This window comes from Myotis daubentonii, chromosome 3, assembly GCF_963259705.1.
Source record: "Myotis daubentonii chromosome 3, mMyoDau2.1, whole genome shotgun sequence".
Lineage (NCBI taxonomy): Eukaryota > Metazoa > Chordata > Mammalia > Chiroptera > Vespertilionidae > Myotis > Myotis daubentonii.
The window spans coordinates 191,128,174-191,145,232 of record NC_081842.1 but is presented as its reverse complement, the minus strand read 5'-3'; the positions used below and the strand labels follow the sequence as shown (position 1 = coordinate 191,145,232).

Below are 17,059 nucleotides of genomic sequence, written 5' to 3'. Positions count from 1 at the left end.
ATTTCTTTATTGATTTCAGAGAGGAAGGGAGGAAGAAAGATAGAAACATCAGTGATGAGAGAGAATCATTGATTGGCTGCCTCCTGCACACCCCCCGCTGGGGATTGAGCCTGCAACCCAGGCATGTGCCCTTGGCCAGAATCGAACCTGGGACCCTTCAGTCCGAAGGCTGATGCTCTATCCACTGAGCCAAGCTGGCTAGGGCATGGGACAGTTTAATATAAGGATTTTGAACTGTAACAGGGCATTGAGGTAAAGAGGGATTGGCTGGTAAGGAGTGAAAAGTACTCTAAAGAATTTAGGAGCAGTAGAATCTTGGGGCTGAGACAAGAGATAAGGAAGGCCCTCATCCATACCCCTGTCCAAGGCTGAGATCTAGACCTTGGTAGACAGGGTATGGTCAGTGAAAAGGGTGAATTTATAGCTGAGAGGCAATGAGGTGATGAAGGATAACCAGTAAAGGCCCAATGTCCCTCATCCACCTTGTGCAAATATTTAATTTTTCAAGGCTTGGTTCAAGTGCCACCTACTCTACTCCATGAAGACTTCTGTGGCTCTTCATCCTCTTTCAGGTAGAATCCTTGCCCACCCTGACTTACATTACCCTAGTCATACTTCCATTGGGGGACTTATGATGGTTAGTTGCACTTTTTTTACCTGTTTACCCTCACCTAGGGTTTCCAGAAAAAATACAGGACACCCAGTTAAATTTGAATATAATCTATTGCACGAGGCACACTTATTTTAAAAAGTGTTTATTGTTTATCTGAAGTTCAAGTTTAACTGGATGTCCTATATTTTAATTTGCCAAGCGTAACACCCTTCCTCCATCTCCAACTATGGTCTCCTTAATGGCAGAACATGTTTCTGGCTGACCTCTGATTTCCCATAACTAGCCCAATGCATTACAGTTAGTGCTCAATTAATGGTAAAAAAATAAAATAAAATAAAAAAATAGTGACTTCTCTGGCTACAGGGTTGAGACTGGAAACAGACCAGACAGGAGGATGAGCAAGAAGGCTTCAACATAATAGAGGATGGTCTTGTGAGATCTAAAGACCTGGGGACTAATGGGAAGTGACCGAGCTCAAGGAGTCTAGGACGTTTCCCAAGTGTCGGGCTTGTATCAGTGGATGGAAGTTGGTGCCGTTCACACACAGGGGCGCACTGGAGGAGGTTTGGAAGCTGTAAGCAGGGAATATCATGGATGTGTAGAAAAGTGTGGAGAGTGAATCTGAAGGAGAGAACGGAAGATTTCCAGGACAAATATGTTAAGTTTGAGTTTTCAGAGGATATTTAGGCAGAAGTATTGGAAATATGGACTTGGAGCTCAGGAGAAAGGTCCAGGCTGGAGATATACTGTAACCACCATCGGCATGGACGTGGTAACTGAAATCATGGGGGTAGAATGTTGCCCAGGGAGAGAGTAGAATGGGAAAAGGGGAAGGCCTAGATCAAAGCCTCGAGGAACACTTGCGAGGCAGAGAGAGGAAAAGAAGCCCAAGCGTCGCCTGAGAATGAGCAGCTGGAGGGATAGAAGAAAAAGAGGGTACGGGCTCAGGACAGTCGATGGGAGACAGGTTTTCAAGGAGGGATGACAAATTGGAGTACTTCTGAGAGGTCAGAGGACCAGGCTGAGAAGTAGCCATTGGGTTTAGTAATGATGAGGTCACTGGTGACCCCAGCAAGAGCTCTTTTGGTGAAGGAGGACAGTATATACTTTCACAGTGTCAGTTTTATTTAGTGCTGTGTTTTATTTGAGCAGGTTTAAATTAAGAGGGAAAGGAGCCGAACCGGTTTGGCTCAGTGGATAGAGCGTCGGCCTGCGGACTAAAGGGTCCCAGGTTCGATTCCGGTTGAGGGCATGTGCCTGGGTTGCGGGCATATCCCCAGTAGGAGATGTGCAGGAGGCGGCTGATCGATGTTTCTCTCTCATCGATGTTTCTAACTCTCTGTCTCTCTCCCTTCCTCTCTGTAGAAAATCAATAAAATATATTTAAAAAAAAAAAAAAAGAGGGAAAGGAGATATTCGATTTTAAAAGGTTGAAGAATGGGGAGGCTTGTAAATAATTGAGACCAAGTGCCCTGATATGGAGTCCTGACTACAGGTGGAGGAATTATTTTAGCTACAGGAGGACATTAATGTTAGTATCTAGAACAGAGTATGACACCTCAAGGGCCATGGACGCCTAATTTGGGGAATTTTTTAAAAATATTTTTTTATTGATTTTTTACAGAGAAGAAGGGAGAGGGATAGAGAGTTAGAAACATCAATGAGAGAGAAACATCAACCAGCTGCCTCCTGCACACCCCCTACTGGGGATGTGCCTGCAACCAAGGTACATGCCATTGATTAGAATCGAACCTGTGACCCTTCAGTCCGCAGGCCGACGCTCTATCCACTAAGCCAAACCAGTTAGGGCAGGAATGTTTTTTTAAAATATATTTTTACTGATTTTAGTGAGGAAGGGAGAGGGAGAGACAGATAGAAACATCAGCGATGAGAGGGAATCATTGATCGACTGCAGGTCGCACACTGGGGATCGAGCCTGCAACCCGGGCGTGTGCCCTGACCAGGAATCCAACCGTGACCTCCTGGTTCATAGTTTGACACTCAACCACTGAGCTACGCTGGCTGGGCAACTCCTAAGGAATTTGAATGAGCTGTAGCATCTGTGAACCCCCTAAAATTGTTTACCAGATCTACACATCAGAGGTTTTCAAGCATTTCTTTTCTTTTCTTTTCTTTTCTTTTTTTTGCGGGGGGTAGCGGAAGATCCTTGGCTTTTATCATATTCTCTAAGGATTGTCCAACTCCAAAACAGGTTAAGAAGCACTCCTGTGAACAAGAAAGGTGATCTCATATGGCACAATTCTAGATTGTTCTCTGATCTCTCAACTTTCTACCCATCTTATGCTTTTCAAGATGAGACCTCAGTCACCCAGTCCACAAACATTCAATCACAGGGGTCTTCAGCCGGGGAAAACGGCAATCCCGGGGCAAGAGAGGAGAAAGCAATTGGCAAGGGTGGAAGGAGCACACGGAACGCTGAACCTTGATTCTTGAATGAAATAAATCTAGAGGGCAGTTTTGGGTGCTCCCTGAAGTGGAGAAACAGTCACATCAAAGAGGTCTGTAGTTCTCTGTCTTACAAGAGGTAGTGACTTGATACCCTTCGGAGGAGACCATACCGTTGTTCTGGGAGGGCCACGTCGTTTTGAATGTAAAACAAAGACTACAGTTGAAAATGGAGACACTAAAGCCACCTGTGGCCCCCGGGGTGGAAGTTGTCTGCCTGGTGAGGTCAGGTGCCAGGTGCCCTCTGCTAAGTTGTATGAAAAGAAGTGCAGCTCTTGTTTTCTTTGGGGAAAATGGCTTTATTATTTTGTGTCTTGTTCAAAAGAGGGATTTGAGTTGTGGTGAGCTGCAAACAGACTAGCTCTGTGGGAATGTTCCTCTTGGAGACGCTGCCATTTCATCTGGGACTTTGTGAGATGTTGGGTACAATCTCCCTGGTGTCCACAGTGCACTCCTGAGTTGGGGGGGCCCTACTCCCTCAAGAACTGGCAGTTTGGGGATGTTGAGAGCCAGCACCTTTGGCCTGGGTTCAGACCTGCCTCGCTGTGAGCATTGTCAGAGATGGCTTTAGTCTGTCTCCTGAAGTGGCACTGAGGGGCGGGGGTTGGGGGATATGGGAACTAGGCCCAGCGTTCAAGTCTTTCCAGCAGGGCTCCCTGGCCCCACTGACCCTGGAATTAACAGGACGTCCCCCTTTACCCTCAACCAGGGCCAAGGAGGTGTGTGTAAACTGTGTGGCACTAGTGCCATTTTCTTTGCGGGGGGGGGGTTGGGAGTTGCAAGGGTGTTTGGAGACTGAGGATCCTGAATCAGTTTGGAGGTAGAGGGACCAAGGGGGTGTGTGAGGGTAGCAAGGGAGCACCAACGTTTGAGGAGCACCTAGAACTGGGGCAGTGAACACAGAAGAGTGGAAGCACAGCTTTCTCCTCCTTGACCCAGAGTGAGCACAGCCCTCAGAGGGCTCTTGCCAGTACCTCACTCTGGCCAAAGGGGCCCCTGTGCTGAAGCAGGCAGGCACGTGGGCAGCCTGGAAGCAATGTTGGTCAGCAGTGTCAAATGCCGGAGGGATCCCACCCGGACCCGCCTCACTCTCATGATGCTCTCGTGCACCCTGGCTGCAGCTACTGCCTCTGTGCTCACAGCTGCCCAAACGGCCTCCAGCCCAAATCTCCCTCCTCAGTCCCAGACCAGCATAGCCCACAGCCTCCTGACCGCCCCTCTGGGTGTCCCATGGTTCCTCAGACTCAGCATCCTTTCCAAATACACGTCCCCATCGTATTCCCAAAGGAGAAAACCATCCGGGACAAAGGAATAGGACCCAGGAAACAAGGTTTTGTGGGACATGCAGAGACGCTTAGAGGGATTGCACTGCCTTTTTGGAGGTGACTCAGGGACAGTGTGGAAGGCCAGGGTCAGCATTAACCTCTTCCCCTTCCCGATGAAGGTGTGTGACTCTTAGCTTCTTGTCCCTTCTCATACTCTTTGCCAAACTGCATTTAAATAATTATTTATGTAATTATTTAATGTCAGTCTCTCCTAGTTTAACCTTAGGACAAAAATCATGGCCCCTTCTCTTCTGTGTCCCTGATGTCTACCCAGTGTCTGACATATGAGAGATACTTAATAAATATTTGTAGAATGAATACATGAATGTTCTTGTTCATCACCCAAGATGCAGGTCCCTCTTGGGGCCCTCAGTCTTTTCCTGCATTCCTAGCCCTTTGATGCTCTGCGCTTCGTCCCCCCAACCTAGCCTCCCACTGGCCTTTTCAGATGCTCTCTTGCCCTGGATTGCTTCATGAAATGTGGGTGGTGAGCTCACCATACTGGACCATCTGCAATCAGAGGCAGTGAATATCCTGTCAGAGTGCCCTGAGGGTAGGGCACTGATCAGTGCCTGGGGTGGTAATGTGTGGTTTTCTGTATCGTTACCCATGAAGCAAGGCCCCCAGGATGCCTGAGGTCACAAGGGCCGGGCTTTCTCTACCAGTAGCCCCAACCCCCAAGTGCTGGGGACTGTGCAAGGGGCCGTAAGCCAGCCTGCCAGGACTGGTGAGCGAACCTTGGCCACCCACTCTGTGTGCCATGGCCCCGCGTCCCAGCGCTGCTGGTTAGAGGAAGCAGCTGGAGATCCCGGATGGCCAGGCCTGGGATTGCTGAGTCAGCCTGCAGTTGTGAGTGGGAAGGTCCCGGCATGATCTCCAGCCAGCTGCTTCTACCCATCCAGCCCCCACTGCCCAGGAAAGGATCTGACAAACCACAGAAGTAAATAAATAACTTAGAAATAATAAATAGGGGTCCAGGTCCCAGGAGTGAGTACCAGGCCGCTCCACCACCGGCACTTCAGCAATGCGACTGCAGTGTGTCGCCTCCCATTCTGTACCCCCAGGACCAGGGCGGAGGCTGGGACCGCAAACTCTGCTGGGTTCCCCGGAGGAGGAGTCCTGGCTCCGTGGCCTGCTCAGTGCCAGAGCCTGTGCGAAGCGGTCCTGAGGTCTCCGTAGCCGAGGTGTCTGGTGTCTGTATGGCTGGGACTAGCAAGGTGAGGACTGTCGTCCCTCATCCTCCAGGGCTGATGCCCATCACCAGCCCGGCGGAGGCCTCTGGCGTCCATCTCTGGTTGAGGCCCGTGGTCCCTTCCAGGCAGGAAGCGTCCCCATGTCAGGGTGCCATCCGCAAATCCTTGGAGAGAGCTCTCAGCCCACGCAGTCGCAGGCAGTGGCTGAGAGCTGCTCCACGGTCCTCCAGGTGCTGTTGACATCCATGAAGGAGACAGCCTCGTAGCGCGTGGGTCGGCAGCAGGGCTGCCTGACCGGCCGGGAGCCCGGAGGCAGCTGCAGGGCCCCCTTGTCCAGCAGGTTGGCGAGGCTGAGGTCGTGCTGGGAGCGCGCGCGGCGGCAAGAACCGCTGCAGAAGCCAAAACGCACCAGCTCGTCGGAGCTGTGGCCCAGGCCGAGCGCGCCCACCGGCACCAGCTGCAAGCGCAGGCGGCAGCCCCGCTCCCCCACGGCCCGCGCGCGGCCCCGCCGGCTCGCGCGGACACCTCGGACCCAGGCACGCGCGGCCCGGCCGCCGCGGGAGGGCGCGGGCGAGGGCGCGGGCGGCGGGGGCGCGGGCCGGGACGGCTTGGGGGGCGGCCGCCGGGCTCTTCCGCTGCAGAAACGGGAAGCGCGGCCACCTAGAAAGAGACGGGGTCATGCGTGCGCGGGATTCCCGGCCGCCCCGCAGCCACCCCGCCCCCTGCCCTCTCACTTACCGGTCAGGTGGCCGGCGGGGGGCGCCGGGGCGGGCGCGGGGCCTTCGAGGGCGGCGGGGCTGCGGGGCGCGAGGCCCAGGGAGGCCTCAGCAACACTGCTCAGCAGCACCAGAGTGGCCAGCGATGGCCACAGGGCAGGCTGCGCAGAGAGACAAGGTGGAGCCTCAGGGAGGAAGAGGGCACCCAGGTGCTCTCAGGGTGGAGGGAGCCCAGGAAGGGCTGGGGCCGCAGAGCTCAGAGCGGGGCTTCTAGTTGGGTGGGGAGAGTCGGGAAGGGCTTAGGTTGGAGTCTGCTGCCTGAGGGAGCCAAGAGGAGAAATCGCCTGAGGGCATCAACCTTCCTCCACACCAGCGGTTCTCAACCTGTGGGTCGCGACCCCTTTGGGGGTCGAACGACCCTTTCACAGGGGTCGCCTAAGACCATCGGAAAACACATATATAATTACATATTGTTTTTGTGATTAATCACTATGCTTTAATTATGTTCAATTTGTAACAATGAAAATACATCCTGCATATCAGGTATTTACCTTACGATTCATAACAGTAGCAAAATTACAGTTACAAAGTAGCAACGAAAATAATTTTATGGTTGGGGGTCACCACAACATGAGGAACTGTATTAAAGGGTCGCGGCATTAGGAAGGTTGAGAACCACTGCTCCACACTCCTGGTCCCTCCCTGACCACTTTCCTTTTCACTTCTGACTCCTGCCCAGGGCAAACCCGGCTCTCTGTCCCGGATCCAGCCGCCTCCCTCAATACCAGGTGGGAGTCGTTGGGAGAACCACTCACCTGCCGCCTAGGCGGGGGCCAGCGGGGCAGCACAGAAGGGCCTCCACGTCCAGGCTCCATCTCTGTCAATACCAGGATCTCCCATCAGCCTAGTCGACTTGTTCCCCCACCCTCTTCTTGAGGCAGCTTGGAACATTGAGAGAGGAGTTATCTTTGAGAAGGTCATCCCTCCATTTCAGTTTCCCCAGGTGAGGAACAAGGGGTTGGATAGGCGGACTCAACCCGGGAGAAGTAGCTGCATCAGGAACTTAACTCTGGGTTGGTGCTTTGCACCTGTTCTCTCTTCTCTCTCTGTCCTTACAACTCCATGAGGTAAGTGGCATAATCCCCATTTTCCAAATGAGCTCAGAGAAGGTCAACAAGTTAAGGTCACAAGGCTAGACTCACACAGCTGGGGGAGGGGGTATTTGGAAATACCCTCCCCCCCTCCCCAGCCTTCCTGCTGCAGGGCTGGAGCTGCCAGAAGGGAGTAGCTGGACCCCCTTGGTCCCCCAGACAGCGTTCTCTCCATGCCATACAAGCAGCAGCTGTGGCCTGAAGAATTAGGGTGCTTGCTGGTTGGTCCAAGTTTTCTTATGATAGTGAGGTTCAGGCCTCAGCCGGTGCCACCCACCCAATGCTGCCGAACCTTGTTCCTCTGTGAGCTTTGGACCCAGAGCCACATGAGTTGTCTCTTTTGATCACAGATGTCCTTCAAGAGCCAGCAGATGGGCCCTCTAAGAACCTGGGGCCTGGGCCATGGTTCCCTATGGCCACCAGGGGGCAGCATCTGTCAAGCACGCAGACTCAAAGTGGGGTGGGCTTTTCCCTACCCTCAGCCAGACTCAGGCCTGAGCAACTCCCCGGGGGGCAGCCAAAGCTCCACACCAGCCTGGTCTGAGAGCTGAGCTGCCCCGAGCGCTGGTGCAGGTCTGTCCCCCTTCCTTCCACTTTCCTGTGGATCTAACAGCTGGTCCCACTCTTAGAAGTTTCCTGCATGAAACTTAAGCCCAGCTAGCCTTTCTGAGCCCCACCAGATTTCCTGAACCCCAAACACCCTTGGGGCCCCACTAGCTGGCCTTCTGTTGGGTCCCAACTGTCACCTGCATGTTTGTGGGTCAGACCTCCACAGGCCTTCCTGGTGTGGTCCATCTCAGGTCCAGGTGTGTTCAACTAACTGAATAGGGCCACGGAGGGGCCGGCCAGTGACTTTTCTCATTGCTCGAGGGAAAGCCAGGCAAGCCAGCCCTCAGGACCTCCTGTGCTAGGGGGACCCCAGGAGCAGGTGTCTTGAGGGCAGCTCGCCCCTCTTCCTCCTGGTGGTTTGGGGCCACTCGGTCCCCCAGCCTTTGCCTCCCCATCTGCAGCCAGAGACTCACCATGAGGGTCCTGCACCCTGTTCTTCTAGGCACCGTCCTTGGGACCAGTGCTGGACTTTCCCCGCAGCTGAAAGGCTCATGCCCAGGGCTATGCACCTGGCGGTGCCTCTTTTAGCCAAAAGCGTGGCCTTGGCAGCCAGTCTGCACCCAGTAGCGGCAGCAGGAGCCTCACATTACAGTGGGTTGGCAGGGCTAGCACAGTCCCTCAAGCGACCAGAGGGACTGAGGGAGCTGGGCGGGGCAAAGAGCTGCACTGGGGCCAGGAGAGGGAGGATGTGAGAAAGTGGTGGGGGCTCTCCTGCCCGCTCCCCCTAACCCCAGGGCTGGGATGAGGGTGGGCCAACAGCCGGCTTACCTCAAGTGCAGGGCTCTGGGTCCAGGATGCAGCGAGGGCTGGGGCCCGAGGGACCTGCTGCTTGTGGAGCCCGTGGGCCGTGTCTGGGGGCCGGGCCCAACTCCATCCCTCAGCAGCCTCATGCCTGCCGCCGCCGACCGGTGTCAAATTCCAGTCCCGGCGTCACCGGATCCCGGGGTGGGGCCCAAGCGCCCCCGCCCCGCCCTACCTTTCAGGGTTCACCTGGTTGCTCCACCCGCTGGGATCCGGTCCCCCCCTGGCTCAGCTAAGTCCCCCAAGGTGAAGGGGCGGACACTGGGAAGTGGAAAACCCAGGACACAGCGTGGAGAACTTGAGCGGCGGAGAGGCGAGGAAAGTGGGCGTTCAGTTTATAGACACGCAAAGTAGGGAGTTGGGAGGCCGGGCTGAGGGTGGGAGAGGGAGGAGACAGGATAGTCCCAGCCTTGGGCCACCGGCCCTCCAGTTGGCGCCGTCTCAGGGCCCTGGCTGGCCACCCTGCAGTGACTGCTCTCTGCTCTCTGGTCCACTGCTAATTTCTTCCTTCAGCAGACCCGCGGAACTCCTTGGGTGGGCCAGGCCCTGTGCCGGGGCTTTCAAGTCTGACCCTGCTCCAGCCGCCCCACCACCCTTCACCCTGGCAGCCTGGGGCTTGGAGTAGAGAGACACACCTGTGAACACTGCCGCTAGGAGTGGGTGCCCAGTGCTGAAGACCTGGGGCGGGGGGGGGGGGGGGGTGCGGTTCACGGAGGAGGAGTATTTCGTGTGCTCATGAGCTGGGGGATAGTATTTCAGAAGCCTAATTATGGCAAGTTGGCAGGTGGGGTGGAAGTAGGGTGAGTAACATGCATAGAGGTAAGGAAAGGCTAGATGCTGTGTCATACCCGCGAGTCTGGACTTTATCCTGAGGACACGGGACCACAGAAGGGTTTCAGGCAGAATAATGGTGCATCAGACTGACATTTCTCTGGCTGCTGCAGTGGGGAGGGTGGTTTGGAGAAGAGGGGTGGAGATGTCAGGAGGCTGCTGAGGGAGGGAGTGGGAAGCAGAGTAGCGGGGAGAGTGGGGGGTACTGCACGGGTCTTTCTGGACCACAGCTCTTTGAGAACCCAGCTGGTGCCTGACTGATGGGCTGAGGGAGGGCAGACACTGGCATGCTGCAGGCCGGGTGACCAGGTGGACGGGATGCATTCTGGCAGGAGAACTCCCTGGGGGCGGGGGGGGGGAGGGGGCGTCGGGCGCTCAGGTCAGTGATGGACATGCCGAGTCAGGAGGACCTGCGGATTCTCCTCCTGGAAAAGTTCAGGGTGCTGCTGAACTTGCAGCCTGGAGTGGAGTGGAGGGAGCTGGGCTGGAGATGGCACTTCGGGAACTGTGGACCAACTGACAATTGGAAACCGTGGGTGGAAATGGAAGTGCTCAGGGAGTGTGTGTGGACCAGCTATGGCCTGGCCATGCGTTAGAACACCCATAGGACCTCTTAAAACTGCCCGCCTCCGGGCCCCACCCCAGCCCTGCATCAGAACCTTGGTGTGCGCATGTGCTGGTTCCCAAGTCCACAGGTGTTTCTGGTGCCAGCCAGGGCTGAGACCACTGCTTTCGTGAGAGCAGTTTCTGTGCACAGGGGGAGGCTACAAGCCAGACTGCAGAGAACTGCGGGTGGTGTGGGGGCTGTCTGTGGGCCCGAGGACCCCTGAGGGGCAGGAGGCCAGGTGGTGAGCAGCTCCACTGTCTGCTGCCTCTCACAACTGGCTGCCCAGTTGGGTGGCTTTCCTGGGGCTTTACCGGCCCTGGCTGTGGCTTGCAGGCATGCTGCCTAGGCCCTGTACAACTCTAGGGGGCACCATTCACGCAGAATACGACGTGCATTCGAGTGCTTCGCAGCCGCCCAGCAGATCCGAGGGAGTTTCTGGTTTTGCCTGTCCCTCAGTCGGGGCCCTGCTTGCCCCTCAGTGGAGGAGGCTCCTGCCTGAGAACCAACCACAGCAGTAAGGGCACACGTGGGAAGGCGGCCGAGTGGATGGGGATGGCAGGTGAGAGGCAAGGCTCCCAGCCAAGGCGGCAGCTCTGGCCGGAAGCTCACTCCATGGTCTCAGCTGCTGGCCTGTGCTGGGCCCATTCTCAGGCCTGCATGGGGATTCTAGGGAAGGGTCAGGGGTCAGGTTCCAGGGCTCTAAGGGGTAAGGTGGGAAGAGACATCCGTTCTAATAGTCGCCAGAGTGCCTAGAGCTGGGCTGTGCCTTCCTGTCCTGAGAGAGAAGAGGGGGCAGAGGAGAGAGGGTGTGCCTGTGTGCTCAGGTGGGGGTAGGACAGCCCTTTCCAGGCTCAGCTGGGGGTGCCAGGAATGGGTGAGGTCTGTGGGCTTCTTTGTGTTGGGGGCTCAGCAGGGTATCCTTCCTGTACTTGCAGGAACCTGTCCCTGCAGTGATGGGGCTGTGGGACCCAGAGGCACTGTCCTGGAACCGTGGCTTCAATCCCCTGCCCTTTGGGCAGGCCCTGAGGCCTCCCGTCTACTTTTAAGGCAAAGAGGGTGCAGGACTGTGTGGGAGGAGAGAGGCTCCAGAATGCCCCTGGGCCTGCAGTTGGCACCGAAATGAAAAGAACCCAGGAATCTGAGCTGAAGAGATGACCCTTGGGTTTAGCATAGTTGCTGAGGCCCCAGGTTCCTATTTCTTGCAGGAAAGAGAAAGCAAGCGGAGGCCAGGCTCAGGGAAGAGCTTTATTGCTTCCATGATGGCTGCCGCAGCCTGGGTAAGGTCCTTAAGCCTCACTTCCCTCTGGTCCAGGCTCAAGGCAGAACCCAAGGACCTGGCAGTCCTGCTGAAACCCACAACAGCTGCCAAGTTGGTCAGTCCAGGCCTGGGCACTGTCCTACGGATCAGTAGCAGCTGGGGAGGGGCCATTCCCTTCGGGCTGGGCCAGGCCTCGCCTCCTGAGCTCCGAGTTCTCTCTGCTCTAGCCCAGGGGCTGTCTTGTTGGCTTAAAGAATGGCTCCGGGGTTTCCCTGTGGACAGTGGGCAGCTGGTATGTGGGGTATCCCATCTTCTCCCTAAGAAGGGCCAAGCAATGTCATGAGCTGCAGGGGGCTGGCATGAGCTCCCACCCAGCTCCTTGCAGCTCTCGAGCAGAGTACAGGCTAGTCATGGCACTCCCACTCCACAGGGAGCCTATGGCACCCCCGCCTGGTGGGCCCTCTCTCTGCATGGCAAGTGTACCAAACTCGACATCTCCAACCTTATTTAAAAATAAATTATCCCCACCCCCCACCCCAATTCACAAAATGATAGTACACCAAACACTGATTGGAGAAATAATTCCGGCAGCCGCCTTGCCGCCTAACGTCCACCTCCGGCATGCTGGGCCCGCGGGGCACGGCCAGCGGCCTCCTGGCGCTCTGGCTTCAAGGATCCAGGCTGAGAGTGAGGCCGAGGGCTGGTCTCTGAGCAGACACAGCTCTGGCTGCCCTGCCAAGGCTTCGCCACCCCTGGGGCCACTTGGCACTGTCCTTCTCTGGGTCTCAACACTCCTGTGCCTCTCAGGCAGAGCCAGACCAAGGCCAATGAAGTGGGCAGGTGGCGGTGGCTGCTGCCTGCTTGTGGCGGTGCTGGGACCTCCGTGCCACGTGCTGGGCCCATCTCAGATGCCACTGGTTAGGTCAGTGATGACGCGCGCTTTCACCAGCTTCCGCAGAAACTCTTTCTCCCGCTCAATATTGTGTGTCCAGGACTGGGAGGAGAGAGATGGAGAAGCGGTCAGTGGGGCAGCCTTGGTGGCTGCTAGGACACAGCCCCACTAACAGGTGCCTGCCAGGGTTCAGTGCCCTGTTCTGACCACCACCCTCCGACGCTCTGTGCCACAGCTCACCGCCCTCCCTCCCCAGAACTGCCTCTTAACTTCTTGTAACCTTAGGAGGTACAGGTTTTCCAACCGTGTTCGCAAAGACCTCAGCCCTCCTTGTCCAGCAGCAGGTCTGGGGCACCTAAGTCCTAGGCACCCTGAGGACTGGCAATGTGAGTCACCAGGCCCTGCCCAGGCCTGGGGGTGGACCTGCTGAAGAGAGCCTCTTGGGGTGGCTTAGTCACTCTCTGGCCTGATGCAATCCACTTCTCCGGGCCCGGGGGCCGCTGATGAAACCCTGCCTCTCAGGTCAGAGGAGCCCAGAGGCCACAGGGCAACGGGCCCATGTCACTGTTCATGTGGGAAGTACAGGGAGGATGCTGCCTTCTCCTTGGGTGAGACTGCACCCAGGCTCAGGTTCTTTCCAACCCCAGCCCTCATCAGGAAGCTTTGGTGACTAAGTCTCTCAAAGGAAGAAAAAGGATTAAGCGAATGAATGAACGCCAATAGCCTGGTTTGGGCATTCATCACATCGTCGGGTGCAGAGCTTGTACCCACCCGACTGCTCTGCTGCGTCTGTCGGCACTGAGCCTCACCGCAGCGATAGCACAGCCGCGAGGTCGCGGTGCTGAGACCTTACAGCCCTGTCTGGTCCTTACTGTGATCCAGTAACTCTCCCCAACCTGTCACTATACTCTGCCTTCAGCGCGTTGCCCCTGCTGTTGCAGACCCCTGGGTGACGTGCCCTCATTTCTTAGAGATGCAAGCATCTGTCTCACCCCTCTGAAGGCAGGGACAATCTGGCACAGAGCAGGTGCTCAATAAGTATGTGTCGAACGGAATCAGATTTTATAGGTAAGACGATGGAGGCTGGAGGAATGGCAGGGCCAGGATCCCAGCAAATGGAGACGCTCATACAGCTCTTTCCTTACCCACCCCTTCACCACCCCCCGGAGAAGTAGCCAGTCTGACAGATCAGCTTCAAGGGCGCCCCCTGCGAGTCACTGAGTGAAAGGTCAGCAAAGGACTGGATATTTGATGATATGAAGGAATTATTAATTTTTCTAGGTGTCATCGTGGTATTGTGATAGTAGAAAATAGTCCTTATCTTTTTGAAAAACTTACTGAAATGTTTTTGGCTGAAATGATCTATCTGAGACTTGTTTCCAAATCATCAGTGGGGAGTAAAAGTAAGAGGAAGAAACAGATGAAACAACACTGGCTGTGTGCTGATCACTGGGGGGTGAGGGATGGGGGGGAGGGCCAGGTGGCAGCTACATGGAAGTTCGTTATATCATTCTCTGTGTTGATGTTTGACAGTGTTCACTATGAAAGAGTAAACACGTCTGCCTGGGGTGTAGCGCTCTTGCCCAGGCAATGCCACCTCTCGGGTGCTCTCTCAGCTCCTCCTCCGGGCAGGCGCACAGATGACCGGAGCCCTCGGCACTATGCTGTCGGCACTGTCTACGGCCTGGGGTGTGATTCTGGTCCCGTGCCCCCAGCCTCACCGGGACCTCTGATTTTGGAGGCAGATGTCCATCCCACTCAGCGGCCACTCTCGGAGAGCCTTCCTTCAGACAGCTCTTTTTCTGTCTGATGTCTGCTCCTCCTCCCTCACCCCGTCACTAAATGCTGGTGCTCCTCGGGTGCTGCCTGCCTGCACGTCCCAGTCTACCGTCTCCCTGGGAAATTTCACACACGCCTGGCCTGTGTCTGGACATGCAGTTGTGCTCACAACTCACAGATGTACATTTCCAGCCTGGATTTCTCCGCTGTGTCCGGGTCAGGAGTCTTCATCTCTTGCCTTGACTGCTGGGCAGCCTGCTAACTGGTTTCTATTCCTGCCTTGCACGCCTCAATGTCACGCTGCAGCCACAGCAAGGCCACTACCTGCTAATCCTCGGCTTAAAATGCTTCTGCCTCTGTGGCTCCCTCCAGCCTTCAGAGCGCAGCCCAAACTCCTCGCCATGGCAGAGACAGCCCCTCATGATCCAGCAACTGCTTACGTCTACGGTCTCTCAAGTTTACATGGAAGCTCATTATGTTATTCTCTACGTTTATGAATATGTCTGACAGTGTTCACAGTATTTGTGTAAGAGAGCAAATACATAAGTAAACAGATGCCGGGGGCAGGTAAAAGCTGTGAGAAGCGTTTGGAGTGGGTGCTGGCAGGGGACAAAGAAGCAACAAGATACATCAAGAGAGACATGGATGACTAATGGAGTCGGGGTAATGAGGAGGCAGGAGCCGCTGGTGAGGGCAAGGCGGTTCTGGAACCGACCAGGAGGCGCTTTCCACTCCTGAATCCTGGCAACGGGAGGCCTGGGGAAGACCGTTTCTGATTTCCTATGAGACTCCCAAGTCTTTCTTATAAACTTGAAATAAGCTCCCATTACTTGAGGTAGCCTGAACGAACCAAAAGAGCCGCAGACAGTCCAGATGGTGACCAGGGCCATGGCAGGGGACACCAGTCTCCTGGAGAACCGGCAGTGTGAGGAGAGGCGGCCTGGGATGGAGCCCAGGCTGATGCTGGTTCTTAAGGGGTGGACCGCAATCAAGGACACTGAGCAAGAGAACGAGAGAGCCTGGCGAGTGAATCAGAACACCAGAAGCTACTGACTCAGAAGCCTCAGCAGGAGAGGGTTTCAAAGAGGAAGGAGTGGTCAGCACAAGTGTTTGAGAGACCGGGAAAGGTGGGACGTCCACGTGTCCATCGGATTTGGAGCCTGGAGGCAAGTCACTGGTGACCTTGGTGGGAGTCGTGTCAAGTGAAGGGGCAGCCAGACTGCGCAGGGCGAAGGACCAAGTGGGGGTGAGGAGCGCACAGGGGACACCCAGCAGGAGCGGACAGTCCCCACTGCAGCCGTGATCTCACGGGAGGGGCAGGGGGCTGGAGAAGGGCGTGCGAGGACCGGGGAGCAGGAATGAGGGCGGGCTGAGATGAGAACTGTGACGGCGTTCCTCCAGCAGCCCCACACCAGTGCAGGAGCAGAGAAGCTCCGTAACGTGCTAACCCCAGAGGTCCAGGTTCGAGGCTGGGACCAGGGCAAGGCTAGCGGTAGACGTGAAGGTGGAAGAGGGACTGATTTTCCTCGTGAGCTCTTGCCGTGAGGGAGAGATGCGGGAGATGGCGACAGGCTGGGAGACCTGTAAGGCTTCTTCCACTTTAAGGAGCCTGAGCACGTGGGTCACCTAGGAGGTAATTCTGGGTTATAACGAGCTTCAGGGCTTGGCCATGGGGAGGGTGGAGGAGGTACAGGGTATCCTGAGACCCGGAGGCAATGTCTGTGGGTTGTGTGAGGGGGCAAGGAGTCCTCTGGGAGAAAGATGACTTCAGGTAGAGAGGGTGGCTCTGAGCTGCTGCCAAGATTAGCGTATGACGGCTGGGAACCGCAAGGAGGAGGCAGGTGCGGGACCAGGGCAGGCAGAGAGCTGGAGAGGGAAGGTTCAGGAAGGAAACGGGACAGGGTTCTGGGTTCTTGGGGAAGGGCAAGAGGGTGCTTCGTGGTCAGAGGCCCGCAGGCAGGAATGGGCCTCCTTAGCTGGGTAGTGGCACCTTCCTGGAGCTCTGGGCAGCCGGAGCAGCCGCTGGCTCATCTCGTCACCATTCACGGTGAACAGTCGGAGCCGGTCCTCGGTGCTGGAAGTGCCCCCCTCGGCCCTGCCCACCCAGCCCCTCACCTCTTTGATGGCTGACATGCGCACGGTCTCATAGTAGTGCAGGGGTGCGTTGGGTGTGCTCATGTCGTAGCCAAAGCCTGCGACTGCCACTTCGTCACAGCCATGCAGCGCCATGGTCACGGCCACGCTGCCCAGGGTCGGGATGTTCTGCAGGAGGGGCAGGCGCAGAGTTCAGCTGGAGGGCTGGGCGAGGCTGAGATCCTCAGTTAAGCTCCCCAGAGCTGAGCTCCATTCCTGAGGACTGGAACCCCCCTCCGCCCCGTTCCTCCTCCCGCCCCCTGCCCCGTCCGTCTGTCCTTTCTTCCCAAGGTCCTTCTGACCCAGTTCCCCACCCTCTCCTGGCCTAGCCTCTCACCCCGCGGCCCATGAGGCCATTGTTGAAGGGCAGTCCGATGAGGGTGAAGGCAGCTTCCTGGATGAAATACGGGTTGAGGATACGAATCTCAGGGGGCTCCTTGGGCACTCGAGTGGCCACAGATTTCCAGAAGCCGTCCGATGCACTCTGCGGACACAGCACAGCTGGGCGTGAGCTGGGCACACAGCTGTGAGGGGACTGTGTGAGTGGCAGGACTCAGTGTTTACAGGCAAAGGCAAATGAGAAACAAGCGGGGGGGGCGTGACGTGTACTGGAGGACCCGGGGCAGGTGGGATAAACACAGCGGGGAGAGGGAGGACGTGGTGTGCTGGGGACGCAGAATGTGTG

The 17,059-nt window shown here is 56.3% G+C and overlaps 2 protein-coding genes across 6 annotated transcripts in view; both read right to left on the bottom strand.

Annotated features, from left to right (window-relative positions):
• Positions 1-2,764: 2,764 nt before the first annotated feature.
• Positions 2,765-9,741, bottom strand: ARTN (artemin). Of its 2 annotated transcripts, XM_059689856.1 has the most exons (4): positions 8,842-9,741; positions 7,129-7,254; positions 6,336-6,474; positions 2,765-6,257 (listed from the first exon to the last, which is right to left on the bottom strand). In XM_059689856.1, the coding sequence occupies exons 2-4, from the start codon at positions 7,186-7,188 to the stop codon at positions 5,776-5,778; spliced, it is 681 nt and encodes a 226-aa protein (XP_059545839.1). In that variant the 5' UTR covers positions 7,189-7,254; positions 8,842-9,741; the 3' UTR covers positions 2,765-5,775. The 2 variants fall into 2 exon arrangements, with proteins under 2 accessions (XP_059545839.1, XP_059545838.1); XM_059689855.1 differs by lacking the exon at positions 8,842-9,741 and having other exon boundaries at positions 7,129-8,835.
• Positions 9,742-11,544: 1,803 nt separating this feature from the next.
• Positions 11,545-17,059, bottom strand: part of ST3GAL3 (ST3 beta-galactoside alpha-2,3-sialyltransferase 3) — a 166,812-nt gene continuing 161,297 nt past the window's right edge. For all 4 annotated transcript variants that reach the window (XM_059689882.1, XM_059689884.1, XM_059689883.1 and 1 more), the window contains 3 exons: positions 16,712-16,858; positions 16,357-16,503; positions 11,545-12,564 (listed from right to left, as the gene is read on the bottom strand). In XM_059689882.1, coding sequence (XP_059545865.1) covers positions 12,475-12,564; positions 16,357-16,503; positions 16,712-16,858 — 384 coding nt within the window. In that variant the 3' untranslated portion in view covers positions 11,545-12,474. The remainder of the gene's footprint in view (positions 12,565-16,356; positions 16,504-16,711; positions 16,859-17,059) is intronic.

Excerpts from the sequence above, each read along its gene's own strand:
- ARTN (XM_059689856.1), bottom strand. The coding sequence starts at position 7,188 with ATGGAGCCTGGACGTGGAGGCCCTTCTGTGCTGCCCCGCTGGCCCCCG. Across the intron at positions 6,475-7,128 it reads GGCCCCCGCCTAGGCGGCAG|CCTGCCCTGTGGCCATCGCT; the intron begins GTGAGTGGTTCT and ends CTCTCTGCGCAG. Across the intron at positions 6,258-6,335 it reads CCCCGCCGGCCACCTGACCG|GTGGCCGCGCTTCCCGTTTC; the intron begins GTAAGTGAGAGG and ends GTCTCTTTCTAG.